Genomic DNA, 23,762 nt, shown 5'->3' on the forward strand with positions numbered 1-23,762 from the left:
TACCAGAACACACACAGTCATCAACAAAATAAATGAAAAATGAATGAAAAAACTGTAGAAGTTATCTTTTGGCGAAAAGACGAGCCGAAACTTCTCACATTAAGTCTCTTTTAGTCGCGTTTTTTTAACAGACTACAAACATGGCGCCGCGCGCCAACAGAAAAGCCGGAAACAGAACACGTCGCCCGAACTCTTAAAGGGACCGCTACTATTACATGAATCACAACATAGCACATAACAGAACACTTATAAGAAAGTGAATTATGCCATCAGTGTTGAGAGCACTACAAAACCATAATTTGATAATTGGTGGAGTTTAAAGAAATTATACAACCCCAATTCCAATGAAGTTGGGACGTTGTATAAATTGTAAATAAAAACAGAATACAATGATTTGCAAATCCTCTTCAACCTATATTCAATTGAATACACCACAAAGACAAGATATTTAATGTTCAAACTGATAAATTTTATTGTTTTTGTGCAAATATTTGCTCATTTTGAAATGGATGCCTGCAACACGTTTCAAAAAAGCTGGGACAGTGGTGTGTTTTCCACTGTGTTAAATCACCTTTCCTTCTAACAACACTCAATAAGCATTTGGGAACTGAGGACACTAATTGTGAGTATCATGATTGGGTATAAAAGGAGCATCCCCAAAAGGCTCAGCCATTCACAAGCAAAGATGGGGCAAGGATCACCACTTTGTGAACACTGTGTAAAAAATAGTCCAACAGTTTAAGAAGTTCTCAACGTTCAATTGCAAGGAATTTATGGATTCCATCATCTACAGTCCATAATGTAATCAAAAGATTCAGAGAATCTGGAGAACTTATTACACGTAAGCAGCGAGGCCAAAAGCCAACACTGACCGCGACCTTCGATTCCTCAGGCGGCACTGCATTAAAAATCGACATCGTGTAAAGGATCTTATCGCGTGGGCTCAGGAACACTTCAGAAAACTATTGCCAGTTACCACAGTGGCAGTTTGAACATTAAATATCTTGTCTTTGTGGTGTATTCAATTGAATATAGGTTGAAGAGGATTTGTAAATCATTGTATTCTGTTTTTATTTACATTTTACACAATGTCCCAACTTCATTGGAATTGGGGTAGTATAAGCACAATGTTATGCACAGATTTTCAAACTATAATGTTTGCCATTATTTTATTACCTGTCATGGTAAAGATGCTAACCCAGATGTTTAGGTTTCGTCCTCCGACCATGGCAACTTCGCTGCGCTTTGCAGTACACTTCTGTTCTTCACGTTTGGACTTTCTGGACGCCCAAATGCCCAAGCCAAGTACCATCACATAAAACACTCCTATGGACAGGAGTCCTATCCAGTTCACTGCCATCTTCAGCATAAAAGGAAAAATTGATAACAGTGAAGCATTTATACCTCAGAATACTAAGTTGATACATAGGCCCAATGATATATTTTTAGGTAATCTCCATTTTAGCATATGGGACACTTTTGTCACTCCAATAATCACCCAACGTTGGCAGCAACCATTGTTGCAGACTTCTCACTTTTTTCCTGAACAAGATTGATCAAAATATGAAACAGACGATGCTGACGCTCAGAAATGACGCATGTGCAGTGAAGGCAGGGGGGACCAATTTTTAGGGGAGACCGTTTGGTCAGCGACACTGGGTCTTGGTTCCAAATACTTCATCAAGAGCGATGACTGCACCAATTGCACACCAATCTGTGTTGCCATATTAGGCGGTTTTGAATATATTTAGTTTTGGCTGCATTACTTTTTATGATAGGCAACTAATCTGAGCAACCACGACAGTAAAAATAATGGAGGAAAAAAAATACTACTTTTGCCAGTTTTGTGTACATTATGGTGGTTTTTGCAACAATTTTTTTGGCTGTAACCAGCTGCATCTGCCAACACTATGACTGACACGTGGTTCTGGGCTCATTCACATATTGTAAATTTCGTGAGACTGGGCTGGTTTTTGATCATGTCTGGCCAAGGACGCAGCTCCATTCTTTCATTTTGGTGTGGGTTGCCAGGTCTACACTTTATAAGCCATCCTGTTTGGAGGCAAGCCAGAGTATGCAGTTTTATCCCACTTTTTCACACTTTTTGGATTGTGGGTGATTGTAATAGAACACAGTTAATCCCGAATAGCAAATCAGGACATTTTTGAAATATCATCTTAATCCATCTTTGTCAATCTTGAAAAAAGTTGGTGTATGTAGTAGTTACAACCACCATCGGCACCAGATATGAAATTGGAATCTAACTTTTGAGCCGTTCAATAAGTTCATTTGAATTTTTGAAATCTTTGATAGTACGTGGTAACTTTGGGGAATGCATAGTATTAAGGGCTTCAGTCATCTTCGAACTTCTTTAAACTGAGTATTCCTAATGACTACTGCTTGAAATTTGTTTAGTCGTACTCTATCAGGGTGAAAATTTGTTGCTGTTTTTGACAACCCAGTCTCACAACATTTTGGAAGATTGGGTTACGAAAAGTACATTAATGTATGGGTTCGTGATAGGGTACGAAAATGGGTCACTTTCGTAATGGGGGCACAAGTTCATTTTGTTGAACCCGGGCTGGTTTTTGGTCATGTCTGGCCAAGGACGCAGCTCCATTCTTTCATTTTTGGGTGGGTTGCCAGGTCTACACTTTATAAGCCATCCTTTTTGGAGGCAAGCCAGAGTACGCAGTTTTATCCCATTTTTACACTCTTTTTGGATTGTGGGTGATTGTAATAGAACGGCGTTAATCCCAAATAGCAAATCAGGACATTTTTGAAGTATGACCTTGATCCATCTTTGTCAGTCTTGAACAACTTTGGTGTACGTAATATTTACGACCATCATCGGTACCAGATTTGAAATCGCAATCCAACTTTTGAACTGTTCAATAATTTCATCTGAATTCTTGAAATCTTTGATAGTACGTGGTAACTTTGGGGAATGCATAGTCTTCAGGGCTTCAATCATCTTTGAACTTCTTTAAACAGAGTATTCCGAATGACTACGGCTTGAAATTTGTTTGGTCGTACTCCATCAGGGTGAAAATTTGTTGCCGTTTTTGACAGCCCAGTCTCGCAACATTTTGTGAGACTGGGTTACGAAAAGTACATTAATGTATAGGTTTGTGACAGGGTACAGAAATGGGGCATTTTTCGTAACAGGGGCACAAATTCATTTCGTAAGACTGGGCTGGTTTTTGGTCATGTCTGGCCAAGGGTGCAGCTCCATTCTTTCATTTTTGGGTGGGTTTGCCAGTTCTACACTTTATAAGCCAGGTTGCCAGGTTTGCACTTTATAAGTATACCGATGTGTCGGTTCTTCTGACTTCCTCTTTCCTGCTGCTACACATCAGAATTTTGGCTCTCTGTTGGGACTGTTTACACTGAGACTGCTACCTGCTGCTTTGGACTTGAATTAACAGTCTTTTTCAAGACTTTTTTACTTTTTTACTTTTTTACTTTTTTTTTTTTTTTACTTTTTTACTGTGCTCCAACGCCTAAGGAAGACCTCTAACGGTCGAAACATCGCGACGGAGCACTTTTATCAGCTAACTTTCATCAGCGTTGGCAAGCTAACTAGCTTGCTAACGCTTTCGTTTTTATTTTTTTTATTTTTCTCTTTTAGCACTGTTGTCGTGCGTTGCCTGTGCTGCTTCATGGCCTGTTTGGTGCCTTGATTGGGGCACTCCTTCTGCTGAATCACCTTTAAATTATTTACACATTATTCACTTTGTGTGTTTTTAGGAATCCGCTAGGTTGCGTAGCTACTAGCTCTTAGCCGATTTAGCATGGCGGCTTCTCCTGTCTCTCCCGCACTTTTCTGCTCTGGGTGTGAAATGTTTAGTTATTCCTCGGCCTCCTTTAGCAGTAACGGTACTTGTAATAAGTGCAGCTTATTCGTAGCTTTGGAGGCCAGGCTGGGCGAATTGGAGACTCGGCTCCGCACCGTGGAAAATTCTACAGCTAGCCAGGCCCCTGTAGTCGGTGCGGACCAAGATAGCTTAGCCGCCGCTAGTTCCCCCCTGGCAGATCCCGGGCAGTCGGGAAAGCAGGCTGACTGGGTGACTGTGAGGAGGAAGCGTAGCCCTAAACAGAAGCCCCGTGTACACCGTCAACCCGTTCACATCTCTAACCGCTTTTCCCCACTCGACGATACACTCGCCGAGGATCAAACTCTGGTTATTGGCGACTCTGTTTTGAGAAATGTGAAGTTGGCGACACCAGCAACCATTGTCAATTGTCTTCCGGGGGCCAGAGCAGGCGACATCGAAGGACATTTGAAATTGCTGGCTAAGGCTAAGCGTAAATTTGGTAAGATTGTAATTAACGTCGGCAGTAATGACACTCGGTTACGCCAATCGGAGGTCACTAAAATTAACATTAAATCGGTGTGTAACTTTGCAAAAACAATGTCGGACTCTGTTGTTTTCTCTGGGCCCCTCCCCAATCAGACCGGGAGTGACATGTTTAGCCGCATGTTCTCCTTGAATTGCTGGCTGTCTGAGTGGTGTCCAAAAAATGAGGTGGGCTTCATTGATAATTGGCAAAGCTTCTGGGGAAAACCTGGTCTTGTTAGGAGAGACGGCATCCATCCCACTTTAGATGGAGCAGTTCTCATTTCTAGAAAACTGGCCAATTTTCTTGGATCCTCCAAACTGTGACTGTCCAGCGTTGGGACCAGGAGGCAGAGCTGTGGTCTTATACACCTCTCTGCAGCTTCTCTCCCCCTGCCATCCCCTCATTACCCCATCCCCGTAGAGACGGTGCCTGCTCCCAGACCACCAATAACCAGCAAAAATCTATTTAAGCATAAAATTCAAAAGAAAAAATAATATAGCACCTTCAATTGCACCACAGACTAAAACAGTTAAATGTGGTCTATTAAACATTAGGTCTCTCTCTTCTAAGTCCCTGTTGGTAAATGATATAATAATTGATCAACATATTGATTTATTCTGCCTAACAGAAACCTGGTTACAGCAGGATGAATATGTTAGTTAAATGAGTCAACACCCCCGAGTCACACTAACTGTCAGAATGCTCGTAGCACGGGCCGTGGCGGAGGATTAGCAGCAATCTTACATTCCAGCTTATTAATTAATCAAAACCTAGACAGAGCTTTAATTCATTTGAAGCTGTCTCTTAGTCTTGTCCATCCAAATTGGAAGTCCCAAAAACCAGTTTTATTTGTTATTATCTATCGTCCACCTGGTCGTTACTGTGAGTTTCTCTGTGAATTTTCAGACCTTTTGTCTGACTTAGTGCTTAGCTCAGATAAGATAATATAGTGGGCGATTTTAATATCCACACAGATGCTGAGAATGACAGCCTCAACACTGCATTTAATCTATTATTAGACTCTATCGGCTTTGCTCACAAAGTAAGGAGTCCACCCACCACTTTAATCATATCTTAGATCTTGTTCTGACTTATGGTATGGAAATAGAAGATTTAACAGTATTCCCTGAAAACTCCCTTCTGTCTGATCATTTTTTAATAACATTTACATTTACCCTGATGGACTACCCTGCAGTGGGGGAATAAGTTTCATACACTAGAAGTCTTTCAGAAAGCGCTGTAACTAGGTTTAAGGATATGATTCCTTCGTTATGTTCTCTAATGTCATATACCAACACAGAGCAGAGTAGCTACCTAAACTCTGTAAGGGAGTAGAGTATCTCGTCATAGTTTTACATCCTCTTGAAGACAACTTTGGATGCTGTAGCTCCTCTGAAAAAGAGAGCTTTAAATCAGAAGTGTCTGACTCCATGGTATAACTCACAAACTCGTAGCTTAAGCAGATAACCCGTAAGTTGGAGAGGAAATGGCGTCTCACTAACTTAGAAGATCTTCACTTAGCCTGGAAAAAGAGTTTGTTGCTCTATAAAAAAGCCCTCCGTAAAGCTAGGACATCTTTCTACTCATCACTAATTGAAGAAAATAAGAATAACCTCAGGTTTCTTTTCAGCACTGTATGTTGGGAAGGTGTCGTAACACGGACCCACAACAGGGGGCGCTAATGAACGGACAAGGGATAAGGGAAGGAGTAAACAATTTAATGTTGCACAAGAACACAACGTAAAATAACAAAGGTACTGCCAATCACACACAAGAGGATTGCGGGCAGGCTCGAAGATAGGAGACCTCAGATGAACGAAGAGCCGGGACCCACACCGCTTCTACCACCAACGGCCTGAAGTACACCGAAGCCGCCAAGCCCCGAGTCCCCAGGTGGTCTCTGTCCTCCGTTGTCGGCCCTGGTACTGCTGGCAGAAAAAACAGAAGGTAGTGAGTGTGAATCCTCACACCCAGCAACCTTGATTATTGATTCTTGTGGAGGGAGAGCCTCCACCTCCAATCATACACACGTGCAGCTCCGAAAATCCAGTCAAGGAAATACCACCAGGAAAAAACAGCTGCAAAACAGATCAGATTATTATTTGACTATAAGTCAGCAGAGAGATTACCTTGTATCGTAGGAGATTTTCTCGGCGAGGAGGTGGAGTCGCCACCCGGCCTTTATGGTGAATGGTGATGATGAGATGATGAGTGACAGCTGGTGTTGAGGATGATTGACGGCTGTCACTCCAGTGGTTCTGGCGCCCTCTTGTGCTTGAAGCCCGCACTCCAAGCAGGGCGCCATCCGGTGGTGGTGAGCCAGCAGTACCTCCTCTTCGGCGGCCCACACAACACTGTAGCTAGGCTGACAAAGAGTCAGAGCTCTATTGAGCTGAGTATTCCATTAACTTTAACTAATAATGACTTCATGACTTTCTTTGCTAACAAATTTTGACTATTAGAGAAAAAATTACTCATAACCATCCCAAAGATGTATCGTTATCTTTGGCTGCTTTCAGTGATGCCGGTATTTGGTTAGACTCTTTCTCTCCGGTTGTTCTGTCTGAGTTATTTTCATTGGTTGCTTCGTCCAAACCATCGGCATGTTTATTGGACCCCATTCCTGCCAGGCTGCTCAAGGAAGTCCTACCATTATTTAATGCTTCAAATATGATCAATCTATCTTTGTTAGTTGGTTATGTACCACAGGCCTTTAAGGTGGCAGTAATTAAACCATTACTTAAAAGCCATCACTTGACCCAGCTATCTTAGCTAATTATAGGCCAATTTCCAACCTTCCTTTTCTCTCAAAGATTCTTGAGAGGGTAGTTGTAAAACAGTTAACTGATCACCTGCAGAGGAATGGTCTATTTGAAGAGTTTCAGTCAGGTTTTAGAATTCATCATAGTACAGAAACAGCATTAGTGAAGGTTACAAATGATCTTCTTATGGCTTCGGACAGTGGACTTATCTCTGTGCTTGTTCTGTTGGACCTCAGTGCTGCTTTTGATACTGTTGACCATAAAATTTTATTACAGAGATTAGAGCATGTCATAGGTATTAAAGGCACTGCGCTGCAGTGGTTTGAATCATATTTGTCTAATAGATTACAGTTTGTTCATGTAAATGGGGAATCTTCTTCACAGACTAAAGTTAATTATGGAGTTCCACAAGGTTCTGTGCTAGGACCAATTTTATTCACTTTATACATGCTTCCCTTAGGCAGTATTATTAGACGGTATTGCTTAAATTTCATTGTACGCAGATGATACCCAGCTTTATCTATCCATGAAGCCAGAGGATACACACCAATTAGCTAAACTGCAGGATTGTCTTACAGACATAAAGACATGGATGACCTCTAATTTCCTGCTTTTAAACTCAGATAAAACTGAAGTTATTGTACTTGGCCCCACAAATCTTAGAAGCATGGTGTCTAACCAGATCGTACTCTGGATGGCATTTCCCTGATCTCTAGTAATACTGTGAGAAATCTTGGAGTCATTTTTGATCAGGATATGTCATTCAAAGCGCATATTAAACAATTATGTAGGACTGCCTTTTTGCATTTACGCAATATCTCTAAAATCAGAAAGGTCTTGTCTCAGAGTGATGCTGAAAAACTAATTCATGCATTTATTTCCTCTAGGCTGGACTATTGTAATTCATTATTATCAGGTTGTCCTAAAAGTTCCCTAAAAAGCCTTCAGTTGGTTCAGAATGCTGCAGCTAGAGTACTGACGGGGACTAGCAGGAGAGAGCATATCTCACCCGTGTTGGCCTCTCTTCATTGGCTTCCTGTTAATTCTAGAATAGAATTTAAAATTCTTCTTCTTACTTATAAGGTTTGAATAATCAGGTCCCATCTTATCTTAGGACCTCGTAGTACCATATTACCCATAGAGCGCTTCGCTCTCAGACTGCGGGCTTACTTGTAGTTCCTAGGGTTTGTAAGAGTAGAATGGGAGGCAGAGCCTTCAGCTTTCAGGCTCCTCTCCTGTGGAACCAGCTCCCAATTCAGATCAGGGAGACAGATACCCTCTCTACTTTTAAGATTAGGCTTAAAACTTTCCTTTTCTCTAAGGCTTATAGTTAGGGCTGGATCGGGTGACCCTGGACCATCCCTTGGTTATGCTGCTATGTTAAAAGGGAGTTTTTCCTTCCCACTGTTGCCAAGTGCTTGCTCATAGGGGGTCGTTTTGACCGTTGGGGTTTTTCATAATTATTGTATGGCCTTGCCTTACAATATGGAGCGCCTTGGGGCAACTGTTTGTTGTGATTTGGCGCTATATAAGAAAAAAGTTGATTGATGGTTGATTGATTGATAAGTCATCCTGCTAGGAAGCAAGCCAGATTTAATCCGTTCCATCCTGTTTTAACACTTTTGTTTTTTGGATTGTGGTCCATCGTAGTAAATGGCGTCCTGAGGAATACCCCTGTAACACCTTTCACTGGACTTTCTATAAGGCACAGAGATGTAAATATAATGAAAGGTTAGGAAGCATATGCTGGTGCTGTGAGTGCTGCTGGCGCCACAACAAGACTGTCAATAAACCAACAGTCCCTGTTGTGGACTTTCAGCCACTTGAATCTGGTCAGAGGTGGAAGGGTGGTAGCAAAGACTACAAACTGAGTTGTGTAATTCCACTATTTCATAATAGCCCATCGCATTTTATTGAGCAATACATGTAAATGCATGTATTTATGTGATCAATTTTTTATTAGAGTACATGATACATTATAACCCTTCATGTCAGTGTAGCCCGTCTGACTGCTGGAACTGTTGCTTCAAAAATTCTTCACTTAAGCTGATGAGTGAAGTTGTGTCAGATGTCTGATAAAGACGGGTTTCTGTGGTGGAGCAGTCTGACTTTGTGACATCTGCAGTGGAAAAATACTGGGCATGCACACACACACACACACTGCCTGCAGTCAAGAACTTGAGAATCATGCATTGCTTCAGCTGTATCACACACACAGACCTTGAAGCCATATAAGCAGCAATTCCTTCAACGTACTCCTCCTCCCCTCCATTTGTTCTCCTTTCCGTTCTTGTACAAATTACATTTTATCAAGCGTAACGCCATTGAATGCCTAACATTGCTGTCTGTGCCAGTCTTCTTGGCCAAGTTAAACAAAAGAGCCCACTGTCGAACAAATGACCAAAAAAATTCATTTCGTCAACAACATCCAGAATGCCCTTATATGTTGTATGATCGAGCCGCCGGGGCTGTGAGGGCAGCGATCATGTGATTGCCATCATTTTAGTCCGCTCCAAAGCATACATTCAACTTATGAGACCAGCAGTTGCAGGTTTGTATCTTTTCAGCAGAAACCCCACGGACCAGTTTGAAGCCTTGACAAGCCTCCAGAGTCCCGTCAATACCCAAGTGGCTCCAAAGCAAAGTACATGAGTATTTGTAACATTTGAACACTTCAGCGCTCTTGGACAAGTGTGTGTGTGAGTTGTTATAACAGATTTCTGGCATGTTTTTTTGAGAAAGTGTCCAAATACCTTCCAGCCAAATCATGAATGTGCAGTTCCAAGCCATTTTTTTAAATGCATAATTCTCTGAAATACTGTAAAATTAGTTTAGAAGCACTTAAGAGTTGGCTAATACTGCTCCGTTACTTTAGAAAAGTAGTTTGAAGCAGTTTAAAATGCCATTTTGCTCAAATTACCTAACCAGACCCTTTTCTTCTTCTTCTTCTTCTTTTTGTTATCTAGAAACAATTATTCAATATAATGTGTGCATATTCTTGTGGGCCACTAAAGGTATAATCAAGCCTGCACTTAATTTATAAGTCAGAAAAAAGAAAAAAAAATCAGGCCCGGTGCACAAATTGCAAGGTGCATTGGATGGAAAAAACGCACAAATAAAATTATGCGATGTCTTTGTTATTTATGCAATCCTGTCACAGCCCTGCATTTGTATTTTTCACACTGAAGAACACCAGAAGACAAGACAGGGATCACTCAGTTACACTCGATTCCACAGGGTGCCGTTCCGTTCCGATTGCCCGTAATCCAAAACAGTGCAAAAACTAGATGAAACGGCTTAATTCAATTCAATTCATTTTATTTCATTTATATAGCGCCACATCACAACAAAGTTGCCTCGAGGCGCTTCAAGTAAGGTCTAACCTTAACAACCCCTAGAGCAAACACACAGGTGACAGTGGTAAGGAAAAACTCCCTTTGATGATAATGAGGAAGAAACCTCAAGCAGACCAGACTCAGAGGGGTGACCTGGTAATCTGGCTTGTCTCCTAACAGGCTGCCTTATAAAGTCCAGACCTGGCAACTAGGTGGTACAGACCTGGCAGTCTGCCCAAAAATGAAAGCAAGGAGCAACAACTGCTTTTTCGGCTTCAACTTTTTACCCTGATGGAGCATGATCAAACAAGTTTCAAGTGTTGCTCATGAGAACTACCCTGTTTAAAGACGATCAACAAGATTGAAGCTGTTAAGACTACAAATACCCTGATGTTACCACAGACTAGCGACAATTTTGTGAATATTGATGAAATTCTTGAACCGTTTGAAAATTTGACCCCAATTTAAAAACTAGTGCCGATGATGGCTATAACTAAACCACAGCAAATGCTGCTTTGGCTTAAAATTTTTACCCCGATGGAGCGCAATCAAAGGAGTTACAAGCTGCAGTCACCATGAAAACCCAGTTTAAAACAAGTTTGAACATGTTTGCAGACATTAAGACTACGAACACCTAGAAGTTACTGCGTACGATCAATAATTTGAGAAATGGAAATCTGGTGTCAATGATGGCCGGGAGCTACTAATCGCCGGAATGGAACCGGAACAACTGGTAACTGGCGGAATGGTTGACAATCGGCGGACTGGGTGGTTTTTTTGCTATATTACACCCAAAACAGGTATTGATGAGATGATCAGGTCTCACCATTAAAATAATCAAGTTATTTAATCACTATATAAAGCTATAGTTCATCATTAGAAGCCCCAAAATCTTGACAGAACAGCAACAGAATTACATAAGGGGAAGCTTGTGTGGTTACATCTAGTGGTAGTGAGGGTAAATTTTCCAATATTGACGATTTGCTATTCCAGCAATTTGAAAAGAGATAAGTTTCTGTTTTGAACACGATGGGGGGGCTTTCTGTTTTGTATGATAACATTTTATTACATTATCATGAGATTGGTTATCGGTACATAGAGCTTGGGACATAGGAGGGGCATGGTTCATAGTGAAGTCACCCCACTGCGAACTCGTCCCAGGTTGTCACCCCAGTCCATGTGAATTCACCCCACTCTAGTAGCACAATATTTCAATTCTGATACGTTCATGTAATAAATTATTTATACACACCTGTGACATAATACACTGTTCTTACTCAGGTTTTGTAAGTGAGATTGTTGGGAAAGTGTCAGTACACGGACCCACAACAGGGGGCGCAAATGAACGGACAATGGAGAAAGTCAAATAACAAGGCTTTACTGTTGTGAACGTGCACAACGAATACAACCAATCACGAAATGGACAACAGTCAATTCACAAAAGTGTCGTGTGGGCAGGCTCGAAGATAGGAGACGCCTCTCCAAGGTAAGACCCGAACCACACGGCTTCCTCCGCCACAGGACCCCCGGAAATACTGGAGCCGCCAAGTCCCGAACTCCCAGGTGGCCACTGCCTCCGCGTGTCGGACCTGGTACTGCTGGCGAGGAACAAAGAACAGTTAGATGGGGGCGCGTTTGCACCCAAGACTCCGAACAGCAGGGAAGTTACCTCCACCTCTCGTTGGAAACAGTAATCCACAAGCTATACACTAATCCAAAAGGATACACTCCGTCAGCTTTGATACGTTACCTCGTAGGTAGAAAACGATATCTCGGCCATGAGGTGGAGGTGCCGTCCTGCTGATATACCCCACAGATGATTGCCGTCAGCTGTCTCAGGTGATGGGTGACAGCTGTCACCGTAGCTGCTCACGTGAGGCGGCGGCGCCCTCTGGTGCCTGGAGCCCGCACTCCAGGCAGGGCGCCCTCTGGTGGTGGTGGGCCAGCAGTACCCCTCCTCTTCAGCGTGCCCCCACAACAGGACCCCCCCCTCAACGGGCGCCTCCTGGCGCCCGGACCGGGCTGTCCGGGTGGCGACGGTAGAAGTCGGCCAGGAGGGCCGGGTCCAGGATGAAGCTCTTCTTCACCCAGGAGCGTTCTTCGGGACCGTACCCCTCCCAGTCCACCAGATATTGAAAGCCCCGGCCCATCCGTCGGACGTCCAACAACCGGCGCACTGTCCAAGCCGGCTCGCCATCGATGATCCGGCAGGAGGTGGTGCCGGACCGGGTGTACAGAGGGGCGAGGTGTGATGGGGCTTGAGCTTTGACACATGAAACACTGGATGGATCCGCAGTGAGGCTGGAAGCCGAAGCCTCACTGCGGCGGGATTGATGACCTTGAGAATTTTAAACGGTCCTATGTATCTGTCCTGCAGTTTTGGGGAGGCCACCTTTAGCGGGATGTCCTTCGTGGACAACCACACTTCCTGCCCGGGGCGATACGTAGGGGCGGGTCCGCCGCCGGTCTGTATGGGTCTTCGCCCTCATGCCGGGCCTTCAACAAAGCAGAACGGGCGGCACGCCACACCCGACGACACTTCCGCAGGTGGGCCTGGACCGAGGGCACACCGACCTCTCCCTCAACCACCGGGAACAATGGGGGCTGATACCCCAAACACACCTCAAAGGGGGAGAGGCCGGTGGCTGATGACACTTGACTGTTGTGGGCGTACTCGATCCAGCCAGATGAGTACTCCAGGCCGCCGGGTGCGCGGCTGTCACACAACGCAGTGTTTGCTCCATTTCTTGATTGGCCCGCTCTGCTTGCCCGTTGGTCTGGGGGTGATACCCGGACGAGAGACTGACCGTGGCCCCCAGTTCCTGGCAAAAGCTCCTCCAGACATGCGAGGAGAACTGGGGACCGCGATCGGAGACGATGTCTGATGGTATCCCATTGCAGGCGGACGACATGGTGGACCAGGAGGTCCGCTGTCCTCCTGGGCCGTTGGGAGCTTCGGGAGGGCCACGAAGTGGGCCGCCTTGGAGAAATCGGTCCACTATCGTGAGGATCACGGTGTTTCCCTGGGACGGCGGGAGGCCCGTGACAAAATCCAGGCCGATGTGGGACCAGGGGCGATGAGGCACGGGCAGCGGTCTGTAGCAGTCCCGGAGCCTTGCGATGGTCGGCCTTGCCCCTGGCGCAGGTGGTACAGGCCTGGACATAGGTCCGGATGTCGGCCTCCAGGGACGCCCACCAGAAGCGCTGCCGGACAACTGCCATGGTTCTTCGCACCCTGGATGACAGGAGAGCTTAGAGCCGTGACAGAAGTCCAGGACTGCAGCTCTTGCCTCTGGGGTGGGACGTAAAGTCTGTTCTTTGGTCCAGTCCCGGGGTCCGGGCTTCGTGCCAGGGCCTCCCGGACGATTCTCTCTACGTCCCAGGTGAGGGTGGCCACGATAGTGGGACTCCGGATGATAGGTTCTGGTGGATCCGACAACTCCGCTTTGACCTCGTCTTCGTGTACCCGGGACAAGGCATCCGATTTCTGGTTCTTGGTCCGGGCCGGTAGGTGATGCGGAAGTCAAAACGGCCGAAGAACAGTGACCAGCGGGCTTGCCTGGGATTCAGCCGCTTGGCGGTCCTGATATACTCCAGGTTCCGGTGGTCAGTGAACACCATGAATGGCACGGACGTCCCCTCCAACAGGTGTCTCCACTCTTCAAGAGCCTCTTTCACCGCAAGGAGTTCTCGGTTGCCGACGTCATAGTTCCGTTCAGCCGGGGTCAACCTGCGGGAAAAATAGGCACACGGATGAAGGACCTTATCGGTCTTCCCACTCTGGGACAGCACAGCTCCTATCCCTGAGTCCGAGGCGTCCACTTCAACCACTAACTGGCGACTAGGATCGGGCTGCACCAGAACGGGTGCAGACGAGAAGCGCCGTTCAACTCCTTGAACGCGGCCTCGCAACGATCCGACCAGGTGAAGGGGACTTTTGGTGAGGTCAGGGCTGTCAGGGGGCTAACAACCTGACTGTAGCCTTTAATGAACCTCCTGTAGAAATTCGCAAAGCCGAGGAACTGTTGCAGCTTCCTACGGCTTGTGGGTTGGGGCCAGTCTCTCACCGCAGCAACCTTGGCCGGATCAGGTGCGACGGAGTTGTGGGAGATGATTGAACCCCAGGAAGGACAAAGAGGTGCGGTGAACTCACACTTCTCGCCCTTAACAAACAGCCGGTTCTCCAATAACGCTGCAGGACCTGACGTACATGCGCGACATGAGTCCTCAGGATCCGGAGAAAAGATGAGTATATCGTCTAGATATACGAAGACGAACCGGTGCAGGAAGTCCCGCAATACGTCGTTAACCAAGGCTTGGAACGTCGCGGGGGCGTTTGTGAGGCCGAACGGCAATGACCAGGTACTCAAAGTGACCTAAGGGGGTGTGTTGAATGCCGTCTTTCCACTCGTCTCCCTTCCGGATCCGAACCAGATGATACGCGTTTCTAAGATCAAGCTCGGTAAAAATCTTGGCTCCATGCAGGGGCGTGAACACCGAATCCAACAGGGGTAACGGGTATCCGTTGCGAACCGTGATTTCGTTCAGCCCCTATATCGATGCATGGACGAAGTCCGCCATCTTTTTTACCCACGAAAAAGAAACCTGCGCCCATCGGGGAGGTGGAATTTCGGATCAACCCGGCAGCTAACGAGTCCCGGATGTAGGTCTCCATTGATTCGCGCTCAGGCCGTTGAGAGGTTGTACAGTCTACTGGACGGGAACCCACTGCCTGGAACCAAATCGATGGCACAATCGTACGGACGGTGGGGGGGGGAGTGTGAAGCGCCAGATCCTTGCTGAGAACACGTCGACAAGGTCGTGGTACTCCCACCGGCACCGTCCCCAGATTGGGCGGGACTCTGACCTCCTCCTTAGCTTGGGAGCCGGGAGGAACCGAGGAACCTAGACACACCCGATGGCAGGTCTCGCTCCACTGAACCACTACCCCCGACGGCCAATCAATCCGGGGATTGTGCTTCAACATCCAGGGAAAGCCTAAAACCACACGGGAAGTGGCCTGGTCAAAAAAACTCGATCACCTCCCGGTGGTTTCCTGACACCACCAGCGTTACAGGTGGTGTCTTATGTGTGATCGGAGGGAGCAGGGAGCCATCCAGCGCTCGAACCTGCACAGGCGAGGTAAGCGCCACCAGAGGGAGCCCTATCTCCCTGGCCCATCTGCAGTCCAACAGATTCCCCTCAGAGCCCGTGTCCACCAGTGCTGGGGCCTTCAGGGTTAAATCCTCATACAGGATCGTGACTGGGAGTCGTGTAGCAATGTGGGTGTGTCCCACGTGAATGTCTCGGCCCACCCCTAGCCCAGTCTCTAGGGGCGGGCGTTGGTGTTGTAAACCGCTCGTGGCAAGTCTCTCACATGGTGCCCTAGTGCACCACAAACAAAACAAGCTCCATGGGCCCGTCTCCTCTGTGCAGCTGGTGCCCTAAATTTTGCCCTACTCGTGTCCATAGCTTCGTCAGTAGGGGGAGCTGTGGCCCCACGGAGCGCAGGGGCCGTGGAGGCGTGGGGAAGGCGGAGCGCGGTCGGAACCGGAAGGGAGAGGGACGGCGCGTGCCCGGCCACGCCCTTCGTCTCGTTCCCGCCGACGTTCTTCTAACCGGTTGTCCAACCGTATGACAAGATCGATAAGCCCGTCTAAATCCCGCGGTTCGTCCTTAGCCACCAGGTGCTCCTTGAGAACCAAAGACAGTCCATTTATAAAGGCGGCGCGGAGGACAGCGTTATTCCAGCCGGATCTCGCAGCCGCGATGCGGAAGTCGACTGCATAAACAGCTGCGCTCCGGCGCCCCTGTCTCATTGACAGTAGCACGGTTGAAGCGGTCTCGCCCCTATTAGGGTGATCGAACACGGTTCTGAGCCCCCTCACAAACCCATCGTATGTCAGGAGCCGTGAATTCTGCTCCCAGAGCGCTGTAGCCCAAGCGCGTGCCTCACCGCGAAGCAGGTTTATGACATAAGCTACTTTACTAGCATCGGTCGCGTACATAACGGGACGCTGTGCGAAGACGAGCAAACACTGCATCAGAAAATCCGCGCACGTCTCCACACAGCCTCCGTACGGCTCTGGAGGGCTTATGTATGCTTCCGGGGAAGGAGGGAGAGGTCGTTGAACAACCAGTGGAACGTCAATGTTACGCACAGGATCTACGGGAGGGAGAGAAGCAGCGGCGCCCGGAGGGCGCGCTTCCACCTGCGCGGCGAGAGCCTCCACCCTGCGGTTCAGGAGGACGTTCTGCTCGGTCATGAAATCCAACCGAGTCGTGAAAGCGGTGAGGATCCGCTGCAACTCACTGATTACCCCTCCCGCGGACGCCTGCGCGTCCTGTTCTTCCATTGGCCGTTCAACAGCCGGTTGACGCCCCTCGGGATCCATGACGTTGGCCGAGATATCCTGTTGGAAAGTGTCAGTACACGGACCACAACAGGGGGCGCAAATGAACGGACATGGAGAAAGTCAAATAACAAGGCTTTACTGTTGTGAACGTGCACAACGAATACAACCAATCACGAAATGGACAACAGTCAATTCACAAAAGTGTCGTGTGGGCAGGCTCGAAGATAGGAGACGCCTCTCCAAGGTAAGACCCGAACCACACGGCTTCCTCCGCCACAGGACCCCAGAAATACTGGAGCCGCCAAGTCCCGAACTCCCAGGTGGCCACTGCCTCCGCGTGTCGGACCTGGTACTGCTGGCGAGGAACAAAGAACAGTTAGATGGGGGCGCGTTTGCACCCAAGACTCCGAACAGCAGGGAAGTTACCTCCACCTCTCGTTGGAACAGTAATCCACAAGCTATACACTAATCCAAAAGGATACACTCCGTCAGCTTTGATACGTTACCTCGTAGGTAGAAACGATATCTCGGCCATGAGGTGGAGGTGCCGTCCTGCTGATATACCCCACAGATGATTGCCGTCAGCTGTCTCAGGTGATGGGTGACAGCTGTCACCGTAGCTGCTCACGTGAGGCGGCGGCGCCCTCTGGTGCCTGGAGCCCGCACTCCAGGCAGGGCGCCCTCTGGTGGTGGTGGGCCAGCAGTACCTCCTCTTCAGCGGCCCACACAACAGAGATGATGTTTTAAGGTTGGGGAATGTAATTGTCAGGTAAAAAGCCCATTGATGGGAGAAATAGGGTGCACTGCCTGGTTCTATACCTCACACTGGTGGGTCCCTTAACTTCAAACTAGTCATTCTTAATTATTTAAGAAAATAAGCATGGATAGATGGAGTGGGGTGACTTCACAGAAAAAAATGGGGTGACTTCACCTGGCGCGGGTTCGCAGTGGGGTGACTTCACTCGCTACCGGGGACATGGTAAGGTGCTGTTCTATCATTCCGTTCTGGTTCTGCCAGCCGTTCCAATTCTGCCAGTTAGCACCCCCCATGATGACCATAACTACTATGTAGTTTGTTCGAGATTGACAAACATGGATCAAAAAGTTACTACGATGTTTCAAAATGCACAAATTGCTAATTTGGATTAAACGAGAAGGAACAGCACTTGTAAAAACAAAATTTAATGTGCAAATGATTAATCACATCCAAATTAATGCTTATTTTGGCCATATTAACAAAATATTTCTGGACTGGCAGTCCGCCAGGCTTATAAACGAGTGCGGGAAACACTGAGTAATGGACTCTAGTCCAAACTAATTTCTGCCACAAACCATTGCTGTGGAAATTGGTCAGCTGTTTGCTACTTAATTAAACCCATATATGGTTTTTAGTTGCCTTGTGACACACACGCAAAACAAAGCAGATCTCATGCCAGCATCATTTGATAGTATTTGTTTTGCAACTTTGTGCAGTATCAAATTCAGTGGTGTCAAAAGTACACACATTTGTTACTTAAGTAGAAGTATAAATACTGCAGTTTAAAAACACTCTGGTAAAAGTTGAAGTATCAACTTGACCTCTTTACTCAAGTAAAAGTGAAAAAGTATGTGCTCCAAAACCTACTTAAAGTATAAAAGTATAAAGTAACCTTTAAAAAAAAAAGGTAGATGCCACTATATGAATTGAAAGCTTAATTTAAAAACTGATTCATTCTACATGTGGCCCAAGACCCAAAACCCCAAATTACCCCCCAACACCACCTGCACGAAAATGTTTCAATTCTAGAAGCTCTGAAATGCAATCTGGGACTATTCCAGACAATAAACTGCAGTGAGTGTAGCATCCATTTAGTGAAGGAAAAAAAAAACACAACTTTCCTTATTCAAATTAATTCCAGTAGTATTCTGCTCTTACTAGGATGCAGCAGTTTTCTAGTTTGGCAGATAATTCTGGAGGAAATCACTGAAGAAATTAACAAACTGAAAATATGGTTTGATTGAAACAAACGGTCATTAAACTTAAATAAGATAGGGATGAAATGGAGGTGCAATAGTCACTAGGTGTCCACAGGAAACATTTATGTACGTATGTATTTATTTATGTATGTTCATTGTTAGTTGCTTTTATATTTTCTGTTGTGTTTCTATTCAGGTTCTTTTTGCCTCTTTCTCTAGAATTGTATATAATAATAATTAGATTATTAATATATAAACAAAAATAAATTTAAGAAATATTACAATTTGAAAACAAATGCACCCGAACGTGATGAGAGCTGCAATTGCTAAATGCTAACTTTTAACATTGAAAATGCCATAGACATGCTAACGCGTTAGCGTCGCTCCCGTTTTTAAGTTATAAAATACATCTATCAACTGTTTCAGAAGACCATAACAGGTCGGTTAACATAGAAAAGGTAAATAATACTCACAGAAGTATGCTCTTTAGGATTTTAGCGGGGGGAAATTAAGTGAAAGAAAGAAAGAATAAACGAAGCAATGGCGAAGGCATTGCATTGCTTCAATCTGCGAACCACTGCTGGGTTCACGGTTCAAAGCAAAGCCGCGCTGCAGAAAAAGTTGATTACACATGACGGGAAATATATATATATATATATATACATTAAACTGAAGCCAAGAGTAACGAGGCTGTTTGTTTTAAAAATGTAAGGAATAGAAAGTACAGATACTTGTGTGAAAATGTAATGAGTAGAAGTCAGAAGTAGGCAGAAAAATAAGTAATGGAGTATAGATACCTAAAAAGTGTACTTAAGTACAGTAACGAAGTATTTGTACTTCGTTACTTGACACCTCTGATCAAATTGCACAGTAAGAACTGTGAATTCAGTCCCCCGAAAAGTTCTCACTTGTTCCCATTTAATACCCAGTTATGACTCCAGAATCTTTGCACGTGTATGCAAGATTCTAATGACAATAAAATGAAAGCAAACATTGCACTTTGACAAGTCTTGCTGCACAACCCTAAAATACCACATTTCTCAATTCTACGAGGTCTGTTAGAAAGTATCCGACCTTTTTATTTTTTGCAAAAACCTTATGGATTTGAATCACATGTGATTGCATCAGCCAAGCTTGAACCTTCATGCGCATGCGTGAGTTTTTTCACGCCTGTCAGTTGCATCATTCGCCTGTGAGCAGGCTTTGAGTGAGCACTGATCCTCCCCCCTTGTCAGATTTTCATTGTGAGGAAAATGTCTGAACGGCTGGAGCAGCGCTGCATCAAATTTGTCAGAAACTGTGAGAGACAGCCAGGTGGACACCATTCGGAAAATTCAGATGGCTTTCAGGGACGATTTTATGGGCATCACACAGATTAAGAAGTGTTACAGCTGGTTTAAAGACGGCGCACAATGGCGGAGGGCGCGCCGCGCTCCGAGCAGCGATCGACAGGCTGAAACGGCCAGATCATTTCCAAACTGAATGCTGTGTTGATCCGAGACGTCGTCTGACTACCAGAGAAATGGCAGAAAGGTGGACATAGCACTTTTCCGGCCCATTCCACTGTTAAAGGAGATTTGTTGTCATGAAAACAGGAGCGGAGGACTTTGCCACGGAGCCGCTAATAGCGCAGAACGAAAGCACCTCCATGTTTGGTCTCACAGGACATGTGACATGCCCAGATCTTCGACAGTTTCTCGGATACTCACTCGACTAAAAAGCCACCCAAAGCCGTCTGAATCTTCCGAATGGTGGAAGAGCTGGGCATGTCCCGTGAGACTTCCAAGGACAGAGGTGCTTTTTGTGTGCGCCATTACGTGACTCCGTCCGGACGCGCAAATTCCGCCGCACGTGTTTCATTACAAAATCTCCTGTAACAGTTGTAATGTGCCGAAAAGTGCTATGTCCACCCTCTCTTGCCATTTCTCTGGTAGTCAGACGACGTCCCGGATCAACACAGCCTTCACTTTGGAAATGATCTGGTCGTTTCAGCCTGTCGATGGCCGCTCAAAGCGTGGCGCGCCCTCAGCCGCTGTGGGCCGTCTTTAATCCGGTTGTAATGCTCCTTAATCTGTGTGATGCCATAAGATCTTCACCGAAAGCCATCTGAATTTTCCAAATGGTTCCACCTGGCTGTCTCTCACAGTTCTGAAAGATTTTGATGCAGCAAAGCGGGCAGTCGCTCAGCCATTTTCCTGACAATGATAATCCGCAGAGGGGGCTGGACCACTCCTCCCATAAAGCGTGCTCACAGGCGAATGACGCAACCGACAGGACCGACAGAAAAAACTCACGCATGCACACGAAGGTTCAAGCTTGGCTGATGCCATCACACGTGATTCAATCCATACGGTTTTTGCAAAAAATAAAACGATTGGATACTTTTCTAACAGACCTCGTATTACACCAATGCAACAGGACTCCAGTAATTCAAACTTTAATATGGCCACATTGTGCGATTGTGCGATTATACTGTATAGCACTTTGCAAACATTTTAAAATACACAGAGCAGCTTTTTTTGTTCTGTTTCATTTGCACATGTTTATTTTTTTTGGGGGGGGGGTTAGGGCAATTTAAATTAAATGTGCCCAAAATTTTGGTCCAATACTGTACATTTTAGTTGAAATACTGATTTATTTCTTATTTTAAATAAAGATACTTGAGCAATTACCTTTGTCTTCTTTCAAATGCTAGGAAAGCTCCAAAACTGGATGCACGGGCCTCAGAAGCAGCTGTCACAACAATAAGAAGGAGACACAAGAAGGTCCTGATAGTAAATGCCTGGTTCTTTTTTTGGGGAGGGGCTCGAACACTGGCTTTCATATTCTTACTGTTTGTACTGCCAACACCAGTGGGTTTACTGTACATAGCTCTCTCCCTCCCACTCTTCCTCCCTTTCTCCCTCCCTCTCTCTCGGTCTCTCTGTCGACTCATAAACAGGTCCCTACTTAACATTGAATTGTTGCAGTTGTATCCTGTTGCGCTGGTTTAGTAGATTGAGAAGCCGTATTTTAGGGTTGTAAAGCAAAGGACTGCTGTCAAAGTGCAATTTTGATGTGTTGTTCCAGCCTAAAGCCTACGTTCCTTCAATACTCAAAGGGCCTTGTTTTAATGGTTGGTTTGATGAAAAGACAACCCAGTCTCACGGCAATTTAGATTAGACTAGATAGCACTGTATTGTTCCCTTGGGAAGACTCCCTCAGGGAAATTGAGGTTCCAGCAGCATTGTATAGCAGCACACAGAGTATCAAAACTGAAAAAAGAAAAACAGTTTGCAAATATGAATACCAGACATACTGATCAATACTAATTTACTGGCTACTACTGTTCCTCTCATTCCCGTCCCCTGTCTTCCTGTTATTCCTCCTCCCCCTGAGTGAGGAGTTGCACAGTCTGATGATGTGAGGGACAAAGGAGTTTTTCTGTCTGTTGGTCCTGCACTTGGGAAGTAGCAGTCTGTGGGGTGCTTTTTGTCACGGGGGAACGAATTCATTTCGTGACAGGGGCACAAAATTTGGGGTGATGGGAAGGGGGAGTCTGGGAGAGTTATGGTTAGGTTTAGGGGAGGGTAGACACCAACATGGTTATGGTTAGAGTTCGGAGAAGGGCAGGATTATAAATAGCAAAATAAAAAAACTTGTCACAAAAATTGGGCACTTTCCATGACGGGATACGGAAAAAAAACCTGAGACTAGGTTGTGAAAAAAACATGAAAACCGATATTCTCAAACACTATGTTACCAGTGACACGTAGGCGGAGCCAGAAATCACAATCCCAAGATAATTAGGCAGGCCTAGCCCAAAACCATTCGAACTATACATGCTTGAATATAGCACAGAATACCATAAGATGTACGTCATCACAGGCAGTGTTATGAATACTATAAGGACAACACTGCACTGGGACAGTGGCAACACACACAAACACACACAAACAGAGTGCAGCTGACAGGCACAAGACACCAGCATATGGATTAGTTATGGATAGTGGTTATTATGTTTCCAAACAGTGCTTGAATATAGTCTGACTCAGTGCCACAAACCACATGTAAAATCGACTAAACTAGGCTACTAAACAATCTGAAAATGTATATAAAATAGGGCTGGGCAAGTTAACGCATTATTATTGTATTAACGCATTAATTAATTTAACGCCGACAATTTTTAATATCAGACATTAACGCAATTGTAAAAAGTCTGTTTCTCACAGGCTTTTGTTTTGCAAATTTGTCACTGACTGCAGCTGCGCTCACGGGACCGGTTGTGACGAGTCCCTGACTGGAATGAAAAGAACTGTCAGATAACCAACCAACATGGAGCCAGGCATGTAACTTTTACATGGCCGTTTTCATTTCACAGTGCTTCCAGACGGCATAGTTGACAGAACCAAAGTTACTTGCAGGCACTGTAAAGCTGCATTTTCTATCACCGGAGTACTTCGAGTCTTAAATTTCACCTAAATGCAACGCGCACAGCTGATACCAGCAAATCATTCAACGAAACAAAGAGTGGCGCGAGGCTTCAGCAGACTATGTTAGATGCAACGTGTGGGAGAACTATAAACAAAGGCAAGAGAGGCTTGAAAATGTGACAGCGAAATGGATTGCTACAGACTGCAGGCCGATTAGTGTCGTGGAGGACATCGGTCTGAGAGACATTCTGAGAATTGCAACAAATGACGCCACGTATGAGATTCCCTCATGACGCACCGTAAAGGAGAGGACTGCAAAAGCCATAACTTTACAATGTGCACCTGCAGTTAGAGGTGGGCGATACTGGGAATTTTGGTATTGATCCAATACCAAGTAAATGCAAGCCCAGTATTGCCGATATCGATACCAATATTGATACTTTTTCATATTTAAGTTTCATAGATCCAAAGGAGCCAAAGATTTAGGATAGAGTTTGACCAAACATTGTACGTGACCACAAAATAATTTATTATCACAATCAACATTTTTGTTTAAAAAATATCACTCAACACAACCTAAACAAAATCTCCTGAGGT

At 45.5% G+C, this 23,762-nt stretch overlaps 1 protein-coding gene across 1 annotated transcript in view; it reads right to left on the reverse strand.

The window, feature by feature from the left end:
- The window catches only part of LOC117504141 (high-affinity choline transporter 1-like), a 39,987-nt gene extending 18,341 nt beyond the window's left edge, over positions 1-21,646 (reverse strand). Inside the window, exons 1-2 of the mRNA XM_034163530.1 lie at positions 21,426-21,646; positions 1,177-1,360 (exon numbers count right to left, since the gene is read on the reverse strand). Coding sequence (XP_034019421.1) covers positions 1,177-1,360 — 184 coding nt within the window. The 5' untranslated portion in view covers positions 21,426-21,646. The remainder of the gene's footprint in view (positions 1-1,176; positions 1,361-21,425) is intronic.
- Positions 21,647-23,762: the final 2,116 nt, after the last annotated feature.

This window comes from Thalassophryne amazonica, chromosome 22, assembly GCF_902500255.1.
Source record: "Thalassophryne amazonica chromosome 22, fThaAma1.1, whole genome shotgun sequence".
Lineage (NCBI taxonomy): Eukaryota > Metazoa > Chordata > Actinopteri > Batrachoidiformes > Batrachoididae > Thalassophryne > Thalassophryne amazonica.